This window comes from Sorex araneus, chromosome X (assembly GCF_027595985.1).
Source record: "Sorex araneus isolate mSorAra2 chromosome X, mSorAra2.pri, whole genome shotgun sequence".
NCBI lineage: Eukaryota > Metazoa > Chordata > Mammalia > Eulipotyphla > Soricidae > Sorex > Sorex araneus.
In genome coordinates this window covers 215,637,300-215,656,770 of record NC_073313.1, presented here as the reverse complement: position 1 = coordinate 215,656,770, position 19,471 = coordinate 215,637,300, and the positions used below count along the sequence as shown (strand labels likewise).

General features: G+C 36.1%; 1 protein-coding gene across 1 annotated transcript in view; it reads left to right on the top strand.

Moving 5' to 3' along the window:
* The window catches only part of CERKL (ceramide kinase like), a 121,464-nt gene that overhangs the window by 41,141 nt on the left and 60,852 nt on the right, over positions 1–19,471 (top strand). The window contains exon 2 of the mRNA XM_004601200.3: positions 12,335–12,577. Within this exon, the coding sequence (XP_004601257.2) occupies positions 12,335–12,577 (243 nt within the window). The remainder of the gene's footprint in view (positions 1–12,334; positions 12,578–19,471) is intronic.

Genomic DNA, 19,471 nt, shown 5'->3' with positions numbered 1-19,471 from the left:
TTGAACCCGGGTCAGCTGCTTGCAAGGCAAATGCCATACCCGCTGTGCTATCACTGCAGCCCCTCAAGACTGCATTTCTAAAGGTTATACCTATCTTCACAAAGCTATATACCAGAGATTATGAAGCATTTTGGTCTTGGGACCACATTACATGAATTAGTCATTAAAAAATCACAAAGAGCTGCTGTTTACATAAGTTGTGTGCATTGATATTGTAATTAAGTAGATAAGTAGATATTAAATCAATAATACAATTTTAAAACAATAAAAATTGTTGTCTACAAATTAAGTAGATAATAAAAATTTTTCTTAGAAAATTTATTTAGTATTAAGATGCTGTCAAGCTCATTGTGGCAAATACAAGTTTTACAAAATACTAATTTTTGCTTTACAGCTTAAATTCAGTTATCGGCATTGTTCTCAATTTTATTTCATGGGTGACTCACTCAGTTTACGCATTTCCCAGAAAATGTTTTTGAAATATTTGTTTATGAATACTGTAGTCTGTTGATCTATCAAATAAAAATTATATTTCACAACAATGACTAGTTCAGTTATAATTTAAATGAATAGTGCCTTTTCTAGAGTAATTTCTAAAGACACTGATTTAGTTTGTCGAAGATATATACCTAAGTAAATTTTCACTTCATCACCCATGATCTTAAGCTGATTTAGTTAAGTATAGACATTTTTGTTTAAGTGCTACTGCGTTAAGTACATTTAGGTGAAATTAGTTTTTTAAAACTTAGTCTGAAGTGTTGTAGAATCCAAGTCAATAGGACAATTTGGTGTCTTGCTGTGTTTCATGCTGATACTAGAAGTTTTAACTTCTATTACCTTTTGCGTCTTAAGTGCAAAAATCAACTTAATGAAAAGGCAAATGTTATTTTCATATTATCATAAAGATAATTTTGAAATGTTCATTCTCCATGACTGTGCACTGAAAACTACCATGTTTTAATTTATCTATGGATTTAAATGCTTGGCTTGATACTTTCTCATGATTGTTGTACAAAGTAACTCCTTTACAAGGTTTTTTTCTGTATAAACAACAGTATGTAGAAGTGATTTTTTATTTTGAGGGGATGACTTTGAGGAAAAGCTTGATTTCTATGTACTAGTCAAAATATTTGGAATTTGAATCAATATGTGTCAAGAAAAAAGTTTGAGAACATATTATCTACGATAGGAAATCAAACAGGCCATAGACTACTTTACTGTTTTAAAAATATATATCAATTTTACGTGATATGAGTAAATACAGAATTTAAAATACTTAATAATGTTGTGAATCATAGATAATAAAATAAAACTATTTAAACAATTTTTATATTACAGAAATAACTAAATGATTGTAATAAGACTTTTTATTAGAGTCTTAAGATGTGGGTTTTGGATACTGAATTGTCAATTTCTATCTCTTTTTTCTCTTTAAAAGTGGTAGACTATATTTTCCTCTATTATTTTATAATCTACAAATTCTGTTTCTTTTAACTCTTTATTTTTATTTAGGGAATTTTCTGCCATAACTGTTGTGTCATAATTCTGGAAGTTAATAATACATTATGATGTTTTTTTAGTAAACTAAGGTAACAGCCCTATTTGTTTAAACCCTGGTTTAACCTGATTATTAACAATTAAATTGTGTTTTCTTTTTACAATTAAAGTGTATTCAAATTTATTGGTCCCTTGCTTCACAGATTTATCTCAGTATGTGGTTTATTCAAACAGAATTTTGTATTTTTAATTAGGGGATTAGATGAGTAATTCTGAAGAGCCAAAAAAATGTTAGACATCAGATTGCTTAACCATCTAATATACCTTAAGTGTGTGTATACACTATGTAGTAGGAGCCATCTATCAGGCTGGCTTCTTTTTCAAGCAGTATTTTAAAGAGTGGACATGTGCAGAAACTGTGAGCACAATTAGCGCCAAGCAGATAAATCCAGCTCTAATCCTGTTTACGGTCTGCATCAGACAGATGTGCCAAGATTGATTTAGACAAGCCCTAGGCTTACAGTAATATTTTTAAAAGTGCCATTCACTGTTCTATTTTTGTTAAACCTTTGCTAAATATTCTTAAGTGTTGTTGGTTTTACTCTTCTGGTTAACCACTGTAACCTACTTTAAGCAGCTCCTACTTTGCTCTCATGGTGACAGGGTAACCTGCCAGGAGAGGTTATCTTTATTCCCTGTAATTAAATTGACTTTCCCCCCAAGAAAATACAACAATAGGAAGTGGGTGCCGAATTAAATAAATAGCATGATATCCAATAGACGTATACTTAAATCCCTTGCAAGAACAGATGGTCCCCAGTATCTCTTTAAGTAATGTGAGAGCACAGTTACCGTTCTGAAACAACTAGCTATAACCAATATGATACTAATGAACCAGTAGATTGCAAATCATAAACCACATGCCAGAAAGTAAAATTATACATCATCTGTATAGTTTTCATTTTTATAACCTTTAGAAAAGTATGAATGATTATCATATTTCATATTGTTGTCTATCAATTTATTGATTGACGATATGTATTTCAGTAATATATGTTTTGAGATAAGACTTAAGTTATATTTAGAAATGCACATACTGGAGAAAGTATTTTTATTTTTCCATTCCCGTTTCAACACATGCCATACATGTGTCAGGCAGCACATGGACACTTTATGTACAATTATGAAAACATTTGCTTTTAGTATGCCAGGGGTAGCGAATGTGGGAATTGAAGCAGCAATTCTTTCTTTTTTCAGCACTTATAAATGTATAAATCATCTAAAAACAGTATTTTTTAATTTCACTGGGAAATTAAACTGATTCTGAGTCATTCTTAAGGAATTATTACAAGTAGATAGAGATAACTGGTCAATTTATTAGACTCCTTGCAGTCTTTTCTCTCTCAATGTGCTTTTCATCAGTCTTATAGCTGATAAATATATTTGTTTCAAGTTCATCAAAGAGATAAGTATCTCTAGAATGGGGGGATGAGGAGAAACAATGACATTTTTAGTTCTACAGCTTATCTTGTCAGATAATCACAGGCTCCTGAAACTTCTCTGTGGTGAGCCCTAGGCTTTGCACCTAGAACCCAGAGGAACTTTGGCCTTCGCTGTCTTTCAAGACCAGGGACCCAGTGGCCTGCAGTCACACAGAGCTAGCTGGTATACCACCCATGTCTTAAGAACTTAAAAACCAAACCAAAAAAACACTATTAAATTGGATGGCTGATCAAATAATAGTTACCTGCTTTTAAATGAAACATTTTAAAATTAAGTTCACAGAATTCTACAGGTTTTATTTTTGAAAACCATGTTCAGAATGAGAAAACAGTCTTCTGGTAAAACTAACGTCTTCACGTATATTAAGAAAACATTAGAGTAAAAATCAAGAGACTTCCACAGTTAGAACTGGGCAGATTTACTCATGAAATAGAAATACTTAGCATTGCAGAAGTGAGTAATACATCAGCACTTCAATGCAGGAACTTGGCAACTGGGAGATTTATCAAGCTGCTGAGAAAAAAAATTCTAGAGAACATCTGCCAATTGTTAAAAATTTGAAAACTTTTATTCACAAGGCAATTATCCTTCTTTTCCTCTTAAATGAAATATTTGCTCTAAGTCTGTAGTTTCCTCTTAGTTCTTTCTCACATTGGCAAAGAGACTATTGGCACGAAAGCCCCCAATTTGAATTTATAAACAAGTATTTGAAAAGGAAATGGGAAGCCTGATCAGGGCAAGATAACTACAGGGATATTCAGATTTTTCAGTTCTGAAATAACTTAATTCTCATCTTTTTTGAAGGTCACATTATTTTCTGTTGGAATATTACACAATTGACACATTTGCTATCTGGCTATTTTCCTAAAAATCATTTAGAGACAGTAATAATTTACCTACTATTTTAATTTTGACTTGATTTTAAAAACAAATCTACAGGGTCAATGAGAGTGTATTAACTTTAAAGAGCAGTTTTTACAGTAGGCCCAACATTAAGTGATTGTGACAAAGATTAGCAGGATGCTCTGATTTAAATCTTGAATCTGTCTTCTACCTCGTGTGACCATACACACTGTTTTAACCTCTGTCTGTGATTTTACTCTTTTCAGAAAAAAGTATCAGCTTCTGGGCATTAAAGTGAGGGAAAAAATGAGATAATACAAGGAACATGTTTAAGATAATGGTGGCAGACAATACATACTCATTTAATGTTAACTTTTTTAAAGAAGAGAAATTTTAAAAGTTAAAATAATATAATCTGCTAAGTGAAATGAGTTAGAAAGAGAGAGACAGACATAGAAAGATTGCACTCATCTGTGAAATATAAAATAACAGAGTAGGAGACTAATATCCAAGAATAGTAGAAATAAGTACCAGTAGGTTGGCTCCATGGCTTGGAAGCTGGTCTCACTTGCTGGGGAAAAAGGCAGCTCAGATAGAGAAAGGAACACCAAGTAAAATGTGGTTGGAGATCCCACTCGGGAAGGGAGATGTGTGCTGAAAGTAGACTAGAGACTGAACACAATAGCCACTCAATACCCCTATTGCAAGCCACAACACCCAATTGGAGATAGAGAGATCAAAAGGGAATACCCTACCACAGAGCCAGGGTGGGGTGGGGGGGGAGATGGAATTAGGGGGTGGGAGGGATACTGGGTTGATTGGTGGTGGAGAATGGGTACTGGTGGAGGGATGTGTTTGCGAACATTGTATGAGGGAAAAACAAGCTCAAAAATGTGTGAATCTGTATCTGTACCCTCATGGTGATTCACTAATTAAAGAATAAAATAAATTAAAAAAATAAAATAGTATGATCAAGTTATTTTAGTATGAATAAAGAAAATAATCTGAGGATTAATTATAATTTTTTTACATGAGCAGAGATTTAATCAGCAAAGTTAACCATAGTTTCATTCCCTTCAATTTTCATATGAATATTCAGATATGTATATATATATATATGTAGCACTGTTGTCCCCATTGTTCATTGAGCGGGCACCAGTAATATGTCCATTGTGAGACGTGTTATTCTTTTTGACATATCGAATATACCACATGTAGTTTATGTACATATTGTAATTACACATATTAGGTACTTAATGACTACAAAAAATACAGTCATAGAAATAAACTGTTTTATTATGGTAGAGGGAACTATTCATCCAGGAGGAAGAGGGAGTGCTGATAAGAGATAAAGTGTTATGCATGAAACCCTATGGGTAACAATAATGTAAACTCCAGTGAAAAAACTTACAAAAAAGCATCTCTTGTAGAGGTAGACTTGTGGGTGGAAGGCAAATGGAGAGTGGTATTGGTGTGAATGCATTTTATGCCTGAAACTCAATCATAAATAACTTTGTAATTTCACAGTGACTAAATAAAAATTAAAAACTGAGAAACATGCTGTTTCATTATATATCATCTTTTTAGTCAGAATTCTACATTTTAATTTTTAAACATTTTAAGTATATGTATTTTTCAGAATGTATACTCTTACCTTTACATTTTGGTTGCTCCAAATTTCGCTAAAATAATGCCCAGGTAAGCATACTTTTAGCTAGGTTGTACAAATTTTATTTCCTTGATGGTAAAGTTTTAGAAGTAGAATTCTTATAAGTAGAAAAATTTTACAGGTAGCAAATGAGCATATTCTACTTTTATTATTATTTGGGTTGGGTTGGGCCATATGCAGAGGTTGGGCCACACACTCAGTGACTATTCATGACTACGCTCAAGGACCATGCACAGTACCTTGGGTCTACCCCCGATCTAACTGGGTAAGCCACATGCAAGGCAAGAGGTTTAGTCTCCATAGAACCTCTCTGGCCCTAAATGTACATGTTTTAAAAGACTTATCTTTCCTACATTTAAAATTATTAAATACAATGCTAACTAAGAGGATATTATAAAAGAACATAAGATGAAATTAATATCATGCTTTCTACTTCATATCTCTTTTAATAGGTAACCAGTGTTGATGATTGTTAAACTATTTACATTTGGGTTTATTATTATTTTCCTCTTTCTGAAAGGGAGATCAAATGCCTCAGATTGCTCTGTAACTTGATTTTATTCCACTTATTCATACCTTTTAACCTCCTTTAAAATTAGCACACAGAGACCTAATTTGATCATTTAAGAGCTATGGGGGACTGTAATTTAACCAGCTTTCTATTGAAAAATAGAAATATTATTTCAAATATTCTTATTATACACATTATTGCAATTAACATTTTAAAATCTTTTGATATGTATTCCCAACTCGTTCTCCAGCAGTTCTCATTTTTGCATTCTCATCAGCAACTGAGATTGGTTCTCTTTACCAGTGCCATCATTGAGCATTATTTTTGATCTTGTGCCAGTCTAAAAGGCAAAAATGGTATCTTGTTGTTTTAATTTGCATTTCTTTGATTACTAATTAGGTTGAACTTTTTCATATGTCCCCTGGTCAATTTGCATTTCTTCTTTTGTGAAATGCCTGCTTGGGTCTTTTATGTACTAGTCTACTGAAGGGATTCTATCCTTGATTAAATAGATTATTTAACTATCATATGTTACAAGTATTTCTGTTCACTTGACCTTTGCTTGTAATTTCTATTTATGGAACTTTAAAACTTTATAAGTATTGAATAATTTTTATATTAAACATCTTAATTTTGAATTGTTTTTTTTTCTGCTGTCATTCTTTAGGCCATTCTAACTCATCATTAAAATTTTTCTTTTTTCTTTTTGGGTCACACCTGGCGATGCAAAGGGGTTACTCCTGGCTTTGCATTCAAGCATTACTCCTGGTGGTGCTCAGGGGACCATATGGGATCCTGGGAACTGAACCCAGTTTGGCCACTTGCAAAGCAAAGGTCCTACCCACAGTACTATTGCTCCAGTCCCCAAAAAAATGTTATTTTTAATAGACACATTAGTGTATATTATTTGGCAAGATTCTTAATATCTCTTTTTTAAAAAATTAACCAGTCCTAAATCACTTTTTACTGAATATTTCTACTGAAGTTTAGATACTACAATCATTACATTAACGACATTACAAATGTATATAAACATGGAACATTTATTCCTAGCTCTCTTATTACAAATAGTTTTAAATATTGTTATATTTTGATTAGATAGATAATCATTATTGTACTTTAAAAATATTTTTTTGCGGTCTGGAGAGATAATACAGACAGCTGATGTGCGGACAACCCAGATTTGACTCCCAGCATCCCAGCTGGTTCCCTGAATCCTTCCAAAAGTGATCCTGAGAAGCATCAGGTATATCCCTCCAAACCAATCCCCCCACTTTAGGTCAGAAAATAATATAGGAGCTAATGTGCTTACCATACATGCAGTCAAAACCGGTTTAATCCTTGGCACCACATGTAGTCCTTTGACAGTGCCAGGGAAGTGATTCTTGAGCACAGAACAAGAGTGAAACTAGCAAACTGACAGGTAGAGCCCAGGTATCCTTCCAAATGTTTTCTTCATTAAGACATTGTATGAAAACAGTGAAAATCATGCAGTCTCTTATATCCAGGAAAATATCATTGCAATCTGAAGCTGGAGTATCTTTTTACTAGAGCATGACCTCTTCTGGTTATACTTGATGGTGCTAGATGCATCAGGATCACAAGAGTTGATCTTGATAAGGAGGGTATCAGTGATTGGATTGAATTCTGGATATTGGGAATACAGGGCATTTGCTTCACCCATTTGAGCTTTCTCTCCTGTATCATACTACTGATATTATGATTAGGATTGTAAAATATAGTTATGAATAGTAAGAATACTAATCACTGTATCACTATCACTATCATCCCATTGTTCATCGAGTTACTCGAGTGGGCCCCTTAACATCTCCATTCGTTCCAGCCCTGAGATTTTAGCAGCTTCTCCTTACTTGTCCTTCCAAACGGTGCTGTATTAGAGGCTCATTCAGAACAGGGGAATGAGATCCATTATTGTTACTGTATTTGGCATATCATATATACCACGGGGAGCTTACCAGGCTCTGCCATGCATGCGGGATCCTAATAGGGAATATAAAAATCTGTTATGCCCATTTACTTAATTACTTGCTTCTTAGGTATTTTGAATCCTCTCTCTCCACATCCATATCATTTTGCTAAGTTTATCCCTCGCATTATAGTAGAGTACTTCTTTTTCTGTACTATGGATTCTTCCTGGTACCCATGTGTTTGTAATGGGTTTACTTTCTGTTTATGATTAGTTCTTACAATTTTAAGTTGTTTCTTTTGAATATTAGAAAATAAGTTATTATTATCTAAATTGTTGTAGTTTCAGCTTCCCTTTTCCATGCTCCACCATGACTTTTTTCATTTAATTTTCTTTATGTCAGAGTGAACAGAATAACTGGAAATAATGAGTGGCAAGAGAATTTTTGCCCTATCTGTAGAAATTATTGTAATAGCTCATATTAAAGGAACCATTGACTTGTTCATTATGAAAGTAAGATGCCTATGTATGATAAAGATTTTTTTCACTCAAATATAGAACTTCAAATTTAATGTCAAGAGGGTTTATTTTATCCAGTTTTTAATTTTATTTTTATTAGTGAATCACCGTGAGGTATAGTTACAAACTTATAAACTTTCATGTTTGCATTTCAGTCATACAGTGATTGTTTACATCCCTCCACCAGTGCCCATTCTCCTCCACCAGTGTTCCCAGTATCCCTTCCACCACCCCCACCCCGACCCCCACCACCCTACCCTACCTCTGCAGCAGAGCATTCCCTTTTGTTCTCTCTCCTTTTGGGTGTTGCAGTTTGCAATAGAGGTATTGAGTGGCCATCCTGTTCGGTCTATAGTGTACTTTTGGCACGCATCTTTCAGTTTACTTTTTTTCTCCCATTCAGTTTCTGTTTCTGTATTTACTTATGTGGGGCTCTTGTTTGACAAAATCAAGTATCCCAGTTATGAGATAAAAGATTATATTCAATATTAAAATATATAGTTAGAAAGTTATTTGCAGTACATATAAGAATAATTTTAGTAATATTTACCTAACTCATAAAAAATGGTTATAAACAAGCAGCTGAATGCATGTATAGAGACAGTGCTCTGAGAAAGAAATGAAAAATATATATGAAAAGATAAAAATAGATTAAAATACTGTTACTATAGTTAAGGATACAAATTCATTTAAGATAGACAAGCACACACATTCAGCTACATGAAGCAGACACTCGTAGCATTCCTATCACGAATCATGAATCACGAAATCCCGTTAATCACCGATTTATTGGGCAGGTTCAGTAACATCTCATTTTGTCCTTTCCCTGAGATATTAGAAGTAAATCTCGACTCAGCCCTTCTAACGATGTTGTACTGGGGGCTCTTCAGGGTCAGGGGAATGAGATTCAGCTTGTTACTGGATTTTGCATATGAATACACCATGGGAAGCTTGCAAGGCTGTCCCAGGAAACGCTCAGAAGATTGCCAGTTTCTCCCAGAGGGAGAAGTAGGCTAAAGATATCGAGAGGCCGCAAAGCTTCTGAGAGCTTGCTTTTAAGTCTCTCTCTGGATGTTGGCCATTGATGGGATTACACACACCTGGGTTCCTCTGCCGGTATCTTCATGCATGAGGCCTGTCCGAACGTGTGGAGAGGGGCCTCCAGCATGGCTGTAGCTAGGTTCTGGTGGTCTTCGGCTGCCAGGAGCTCTGCTCGGGGTGGGGAGGGAAGCTGGAGCCCATCCCCTCTGAGGGGCCCCGGGGAAGACAGCCTGGTGTGAGGGCAAGAGACTCTTTGCCAGCATTCCTATATGAGATGCAAATCCTTGAAAATATCTGAGATGTGTAGAAAGGATAATATTTCTAGGCAGTGGATTTTTAACTGCATATCTGTCAACCATTGACATCTACAGACATTCCCTTTTGATCAATGAAAAAGTTATTACCTCTTAGGACTGGGGAAATGGTGCACAGGGCTGTAGTGCATTTTTTTTTTTTTTGCTTTTTGGGTCATACCCAGTGATGCTCAGGGGTTACTCCTGGCTTTGCACTCAGGAATTACTCCTGGCGGTGCTTGGGGGACCATATGGGATGCTGGGGATCAAACTCGGGTCGGCCGCGTGCAAGGCAAACGCCCTACCCGCTGTGCTATCGCTCCAGCCCCTGTAGTGCATTCTTTACATGTGGGATCCTTGAGAGATAATGCATAGTCCCCAAAGCACTGCTGGGAATAGCTCTCATATACTCCTAGGTGTGCCTCACCCCCCCAAAATCCAGAAAATTTGGTTGCCTAGACCATGAGTCGCACATGAGGCGGTAACTTTGTCATTGGCAGGGTGTTTTTGCAACCAGAAGCTGTCAGCAGATCTGTGGTAGAAAATCGCTCTCCTCTAGAAATATCTGTTTTCCTTGTTGCCAGGATCCTGGTCTTCGTGAAGCATCAGATCCTTTGCATGGTCTTTACCTGGATCAAGGGCATATTTGTTTCCATTCTCCCCTATACAGGGATTCGCCCTGGACTAGATGCCCTGATGTCTGTGTTATCCACCCTGAAAGGAACCTCCATGTATTTTTTCATCCCCTTCTGTTTAATGAAGGTGACATTAAATAAAGGTGACATTACTCACCTCCATGTCTACTTTATTGAACTTTTTGGTGATCTTGAAGGTGTTGAAGGTAACGTCAACCCCACCCTGAGTTGTGAGACTGTTGATTCACTTAATTAACTACTGCTTTGGGAGCAAAGCATGGCACCGCTTTTATTCCCAACTTGGTATCAGAAGTGCTTTAAATTTAATTTAGTTTTAATATTTGCATGGTGACATCTGGTGGCGCTGTGGAGCTAGAAAGGCATGCTGTGTTGGGGATCAAACCCAAGGCTTGCACATGGAAGAAATGTGTTCTGCCACTTGAGTCACATCCCCGATCTCAAATGAGAAGGGCAAAGAGAAAAGAAATGAGGGAGGGAGAAGTAAGAAGAGTTGGATAGCAAGTAACAGGAGCAGGGCCCTCGGCCCCTGCAACATTGGTGGTATAGAGGAAAATGTATGCGTCTAAAACATAAAGCCTACAACATTGCAAGCAGGAGACCCAAACTTTAATAACTAAACTTAAAAATGTGCCTGCCAAGAACACACGGAAACTGGGAACATAGATGGAGGGAATGGCACTCTGGTAATGGGTTCGGTGTTGGAACATTTTTGCCAGAAGCTCAACTTTGTAAATTGTAGTACCTTAATTAAATATATATATGAAAGATAATAAAGTAAAAAAATACTTCTACTTTGAGAATCAGTTGAAATGGCTGTTTACCACAATGGACATTTACTGACTTATTTTAAAATAACCAATAAAAAATTAAAATAACCAAATAAAGTTTCGTGACACTGTAAATTTGTCTGACAATGGTAAGATTCCAGTATATCTTTATAATTAGCAGAAATCAATAATATTTCTCTTAATGTAATCATAACTGCTTCCCCTTTTGCATATATTTCATTTCACCTGTAATAAGACTTACTTTTCTTTCCATGTTGCCTTCAACAACATGACATTCATCATCATCATCATCATCCCGTTGATTGTCAAATTTCTCGAGTGGTCTCAGTAACATCTCCATTCATCCTAGCCCTGCGATTTTAACAGACTCTCTTTACTCTTCCTTCCCAACGGTGCTGCATTAGAAGCTCTTTCAGGGTTTCCCATATGGGCAGGAAACTCTCAGTAGCTTGCCAGGTTCTCCAAGAGGGAGAACTAGGCTATAGGATTTATTAAAACTATTTTAAATAGCCATATGGGATACTATAAAGGATTGTGCTATTCTTGTTTCTACTAAGAGTAATAAGCTATATTAAATACAGGAAAAGGGGGCCAGAGCAATAGTACAGTGGGTAGGGCGTTTGCCTTGCATGAGGCTGACCCAGGTTCGATCCCGATCCCCAGCATCCCATATGTCTGCTCCAGCACTGCTAGGAGTAATTCCTGAGTGCAGAGCCAGGAGTGACCTCTGTGCATTGCTGAGTGTGACCCAAAAAGCAAAAATAAATAAATAGACATTAAATCACTATCTAAAAAAAGAGTAAATTCTACTTCTATTACTTTCTTTATAGATTCTTATATTTTTGGAATTCTTGATGCATTAGATCTGACTAGAGTCTTAACATCCTAGGTTTTGTCTTGAAGCCATACTATTCCATTTTTTAAATTTCTCTATGCTTGGGAAACTTCATTTCCTCCTTACCTGATGTTGAAACATTATAAAGGAATTCAGTTAAAAATTGCAAATGCAGTTTTTTGTTTTTGCTATTACTCATACATGTTTGTTGTGGACACTGATTTTAATTGGAATATTTAATTTCTCTTTCAGGTGATTCCAAGCTTGATTTGCTATGTGATGAAGAAGTTATTGAACTTAAAGACATATTCTCTGTCAAATTGAAATGGCGGTATTCTGCTAAACAGGAGAAATGCAATACTTTATTAGGCATCACACTCTTCTTCTGTTTGAAAAAGGAACAAAATAAATTAAAGAATTGTACACTTGATCTTATTAATCTAAGTGAAGACTACTGTGATCTATGGTTTAGACAGTTGAAAAAACTTTTGGCAGGTAAGTACACTTTAAGGTAATTTTTAACATGTCTATTTTTCTCCACATACATTAATCTAAATATCATGTATTTATTAGTACATATATCTTTGATAATAGTGAGGCAGTTTCCTTCAATTACTAGTTTGTTGATTTTCTTATGCAAGGGTGTTGAAGTTTATCACAAGAGTTTCTATATGAACTGAAATTTTGTGATTTTAAAAATGTGAATTTTTTTAATGTAGGAGCATGCTATTTATTCAGCCATAGATTAAGCTGATTGAATTGGGTATGAACTCCACATTACTTTTTTAAAATTTTTTAAATTTTATAAGTTAGTTCACAATGGTTGATTACATTCAATATTCAAACACCAATCCCACCACCATTACACCTTTCCATCACCAAATTCTGAATGTTTCCATTCCACGCCCCAATCCCTGTCCCAAAACACAACCAAAATAGTATATTTTGTATTGTCTGTTATGAAGGACTGCTGAACATGCTTACAAAAAAGTGTTCACATAGGAAACAGTGTGAAGATTGTTCTATTTGGCAGGAGCCATTAAAACATTCTATAGGATATCACTAACATGTTGTTAAAGATTGGGTGATGGGAGCTTTGGTATATAGATCTGAAAATATGTATAGTTGCATATATATTTCCCTCTATAATTTGTTGCCTACCATCTGAACCCCATCAAATATGGTGTGGTACTTATGGAGAATGGGTAGGGAATGTTTTATGATGTGTCGTGTGGCTGCAAAAGCAGCCACGTGGTCCAGGAAAACGTTCACTCATATGTGAGCACATGGAGAGCAGCTTTGAGTGTGACAGCAGTTGGGTTGTTGCTGCCGGGGCTGGGTCCCTTGGGGTGGGGAGGGCTCTCACCCGCCCCCCTCTGGGGTGTTCCATGTGAAATAGCCTGGTTCGGAGTCCGGTGGCATGGTTATGGGGACCTCATGTTATGCTCTCTTTCGAGAGAAGCAGCCATGTGATCTGGATGGTGGCCAATGACGAGATTATCTGGCGCTAGCAGGAGGTGCCTTATGGGCATGACCCCAGATCAAGGGGAAAGCGGGCATAGGATTTCCGCTCCTGGTCCCTGTTTGTGTACAACCATATTATGAAGATACGGAAAAGGGAAAAACTAACCCTCTGTGGCCAGCAAGTTCCTGCAGCATAAAGCAGCAGCTTCCACTTCTCACATATCTCAGGTCTAGCTAGGCTTGGCTGTAAACATTGGTTTTCAGTTACTGCAACTGACTGTGTTTCCCTTTATGTAACTATGTTTTTCGTTACTGTAACTGACAATATTTTCGTTTATGTAATTGACTTTGATTCTGTTTCTGTTGACTAAGTTAATTTACATATTCTGCCTATGGGGTTGAATATTATTGGTTATGATAATAGCTAGTTAATAAAAGGAGGCTGAACAGGCTGCTCTCAGTCACAATACCAGAGAAAGTTTTGTGATCTTCCGTGAATCATTTATTTCTTTCGCTTGTATATCTCAGTGCCTCATGCTGCCTAACTGAATGTTCATACAACAGGTCCCATTGAGCCCAGAGTCCATGGTCACAAAGTTCCGCATTACCTGGGTTCTGTAGGACTTCACTCATGTGTGAGGCTCGTCCCGAGCATGTGGGGTGGGGCCTTGAGTGTGACTGTGGTGGCAGTTGGGTTGTAAAGGTTTTTGGCTGCTGGGGCTGGGTCCCTTGGGGTGGGGAGGGCTCTCACTCATCCCCATCTGGGGCGCCCTGTGTGAAATAGTCTGATGCTGAGTTCCGTGCCACGGTTATGGGGCCTTATGTTATGCTCTCTTTTGGGAGAAACAGCCTTATGATATGGATGCTGGCCGATCTCCACATTACTTTTTTTTTAAAGAATTCCATTCTGGATGTTAATTTTATTTTATTATTTTGTTATTATTTTTCCCTTTTTTTGATTCATTGTGAGACACAGTTACAAAACTTTCATGTTTGAGCTTCAGTCATACAATCATCAAACACCCATCCCTTCACCAGTGCACATTTTCCACCACCAAAATCCCCAGTATTGCTGCCCTCCCCCCCCTTCCAACCTTTTCCCTTCCTGTGTTGAACTTATATAGTTGAGCCGGGAGTGGTTTGTGGGTGTGTCTCCCACATACCTAACTTTGGCCTTTTAAATTTCTTGGGAAACTTGGTCCCAAGTTGTTGGGGTCCAGCCAAAGGCACAGCGATAATTTGGGGGGTATCAGGAAGGCTGAAAGCATCATCAGGCTGCTGATGCTATCACCCCACAGGTGCAGGTTGACCTGATGGTGGCACCATACTCCTGAAATTCTTTTTTAGTTATTTTAAAAATGATATTATGAAGCCATTTTAAACAAGTGATACATTTTCTTCTTTCTTCACTTAGTTTAGATAACACCAAAGCTAAACTTTTGCTCATGTGAATTTTTATTTTATTGTATATATGAGTACATTGATTTTGTTTTCATCTGTTGAATCACTAAATTTTCCTGGCGTACACACCACTTAATCATGATAAATAATTTTAAAATTTATTAAATTTTGTTTTCTGGTATTTGTTGAGCATTTTTTCAGGTATTTGTTGATCAAATATTCATGAAAGATATTGATTTGTGCCGTTTTGCCCTGGTATCCATTTGGTTTGGGCATTGATTATCAGAAAATGAGTTAGGGAGATGACTCCTAAGTGACAGCTTCCTTAAAGGAGCTTTGGAAATCTGAAATAATACAAATATTAAATAATTCAGTTCACTTGACAGTTTTATTAAAAATATCTTTATTTTTCTCTTAGTCTCTCTTAAACATATTAATATTTATTTTACTTCCAGATACATGTTGATAGAAACTTCCATATATATGCTAGGTGGATAGATATGGACAGTTTTTTAAGGGTATTTAAGTTGTTTATTTCAAAGTAGATTTTTCTAATGGTTAATAAGCATAAAAGTGAGAATATATCGTATATGCAACAAGTATGGTTCAAAAATGGAAAAGAAAAACACCCTATCTGTGATTTGGATTATAAATATAACCACAGTGAATGCAAATCTAATAAATAAAAGTTTGATAAAGAATAGAATATTTAAGAGATTCAAAGTATGTTCCCATGGAAAAAAAAGCAATAACTTTTTTAAATAATGTAGAAATTTGTCATGAACACTTGAACCAAAAAAAAAAATCCAAAAATCCATTTGAACCAGGGAATCAAAGTTAATATCACTAAGAATGTGATTAATCAATATATGAATTTTTAAAAATAAAGTTCTTATCCCACTTTGGGCACAAAAAAACACAAAAGCAACTAATTTCAAGAAACAAAACTATGTTATTGTAGCATTCTTAACACTAGCCAAAAAAGGGGAAATAATCTAAATGCTCATGGGCAGATAAATTGATAAAGAACGTGCTAAACATATATAAATGTACATAAATTGTGAATTACTATTGAACTATTTAAAAATCTTGCCATTTGCAGTAACATGGACAGATCTTGAGGGCATTATGCCTAGTGTAATAAGCCACACTGAGAAAGACAAATATCATATGATTTCACTCATGTGGTATACAGAGTAAACAAACAGATGAACTAAATAAAAGCAAATATTTGGACTATAAGAATAACTAATGGTTACCAGAAAGGAATGGTGGAGGAGGGTAAATACTTTTGAATAAAGGGGATAAATTTATGGTGAAGGAGAGAAGGGGGCTTTTCAGTGATAATGTAGTAAACAAATATTAATTTTCAATAGCACACACCTGAAACCACATATAAAGTATTATATAATGTTACCTCAATTTTTTTAAAAAAATATGATAAAGGGCTAGAAAATAGAGCGATTAATTTTTTCCTCATATATTTGTAAATTTTACTTGCTTTTTATCCCAGCTCTTTGTGTATGAGCTGTGTAGAAGAAACTAGTATGCTCGGTAAAGGCAACTGATGGTATGATTTGGAAAAAAGATGACACAGTACAGAGGTGATTACACACAGAAATCAGGGACATGGTAATGTTAGGAAGTTTCAGAGCAGACATGATCAAGATGAGGGCCCAGAGTGATAATACAGCAGGTAGGGCATTTGCCTTGCACATGACTGACCCAGGTGCAATCCCTGGCACCCCATGTTGCTGAGCCAAGGAGTGATCCCTGAGCATAGTGCCAGAAATAAGCCCTAGCAATGTTGGGTGTGGCCCCCAAAGAAAACAAGGCAAAACAAAAAATGATGAAAATGAGTGAAAATAGAATATCATCCAATAGATAATTGTAAAATTATGTCAGTGGAAGATGAGCTAAAGAGACACTATCAAAACTAGAAGACCTTGTTTCTAGGTGGCTCCATGCTTGTTTATTAGCCTCTTTGTTACAGTTAAGGAAACCTGATATTTTCAAGAAAGCAGACAATCAGAGGTTAAGTTTAGCACATCTCTCTGAAACATATATATAAGTGTGTGTGTGTGTGTATATATATATATATATATATAATGCCTATGTATACACACACGTAAGCATTTATTTTAGTAGTGGGTCTTTTACTGTGTTCTTATTTTTTATTTATGTCAGAAGAGTGAAAAATTAAATGTTTATATAACTGAATCCAATTTAGTTCAATCTTCTAGACATGTATATATGAAACTTGTATGGTCTATAAAACAGCATGTCATTTGATTAGAAGAAGTAAAGATCTTTTTTTCACTGAAGGTCTGAGGAAATCTCTCAAGGGGGTTATGAATAATTGACAACTGATGTGAGAAGCAACATTCTCAATAAATCGCACTAAGTCAATAACAAGTAAGCAGAGGATATTACAACAAAGTTCAATTTTGTGAAAGCAATTTTATAGGAGTAGAGAGACTTGCCCAGAAATAAAAGTAAAAACAAACACTATATAAATAGTTTTTCAGCTCAATGAAAAATGTTTGGTGTGGACTTGGTTAAAATATAGGCAAATTTCTTTATTAGAAAAAAATTAATAAACTATATATATCTCTAAAGTTTATTATCATCAAGGAATGTTATATTTTTGTACCTTTGATTAAGAAATGCAAGTACGGGGCTGGAGCAATAGCACAGTGGGTAGGGCGTTTGCCTTGCATGCGGCCGACCTGGGTTCGATTCCCAGCATCCCATATGGTCCCCTGAACACCACCAGGAGTGATTCCTGAGTGAAAAGCCAGGAGTAGCCCTGTGCATCACCAGGTTTGACTCAAAAAGCAAAAAAAAAAAAAAAAAGAAATGCAAGTACTAAAATATTTGACATTGTATTCTTCATCGTAGTCCTGGTTATTTCACTGAATTAAAGCAAATAGATGAAATTTTGAAGTCAACTATGAAACAAGCAAATCCTGTAACAATGATGGTCTGAATGAATGATTGTTCCATCTGTGCTTAGACTTGGTTAGTCCTATAGAAATAGCCAATTCTTCCCATCCCCATCCCTTAAGGGTTGAGCTGTGTGGTTTACCAGTACAGAGGTAAATGGTAGAGGCTACAAGCTCTCTAATAGAGGTTACACTACTTTCACACTTTCTTTATAATGTTTACACTCCTTAAAGTCTTTTTCTTGATGTTAAACCTGTGTATGCAGCTGTTTGTATGAGAGTTAAGTAAAAACTTTTTTTTTTTTGACTCAAGCCTTGAGAGTCATGTCTCTTGAAGTTTCTGGAATGTGGTGGTTGCTTGCTTCTTTCTGACTATGATGTCCATGAGTTATATTTATTTGTATATTATCTTCTTACCCCATATCCACTGTCCCCATTCTGTGCTATACTGAATCAGATTTGACAGATAGTGTTTTCCCTATGTTTCCAATATTACTCTTAAGAAGTGATTTGTCTTTGAAGCAGATTTAAATTTAAGGTGAAGGAAGTCTGCATCATAAACATTTATGTTTTAAGATTAATTGATTACCATTATTTGAATTCTAAAGACTTTGCTCTTTAGCAGAAGATTGAAGTAAGTTTTGTATTGATTTTGAGTATTATCTTTAGACAGCAAGGAACAATTTATTTTCATGTCAGGTTTCTACACCTTTTTTTTTTTTTCCATAAGAAAAACTGTCTCTTGCCCTCGAGCCTGGCTGTCTTCCCCTGGGCCCTTCGGAGGGAGTGGGTTGAGTTTCCCTCCCCACCCCGAGCAGAGCACCCACGCTGAAGACCTCCGGAACCCAGCCGCAGCCATTGCTCAAGGACCCTCTCCACATGTTTGGAAGAGCCTCAGGCCTGAAGGAACCGGCAGAGGAACCCAGATGTGTGGGACCCAGGGCTGAGATTTCCAAGCTTGCTCAGATCAGGACTGGGCCTCTTCCGCCCAGATTCCCCATTTTCCAGTAGCTAGGTGGTCACACCCAGAAACTCCCGCCCCCTCCCCCCCCCTGCTGTGTAATCCCATCAATGGCCAACATCCCGAGACTATAAAACCAAGCTCCCGCCACTTATAGCCTCTCGGAGAACCTGGCAAGCTACCAAGAGTTTTCTGCCTGTATGGGAGAGCCTGCAAACTCCCCTTGACATATTCATATGCCAAAACCAGTAACAATAATGGGTCTCATTCCCGTGACCCTCAAAGAGCCTCTAATGCAGCACCGCTGGGAAGGACAAGTAGAGAAGCTTCTAAAATCTCAGGGCTAGGACGAATGGAGACATTACCTAGACTACTTGAGAAAATCAATAATCAACAGGATGATGATGATGATAATGATGATGATGATGGTGAAAAACATGAAGAAGACATCAAAAGCTTTACTCAACCGGTATTTTAGTCTAATTAGGCTTTCACGTAAAACAAATATATTTTAATTTTTAGTTAGCTTTAAATATACATATTTATATTTTGAGCTATATCAAATGAATTATATGTGATGAATTTTTGAGAGGAAAATGGCAGCACCAGAAAAAGGAA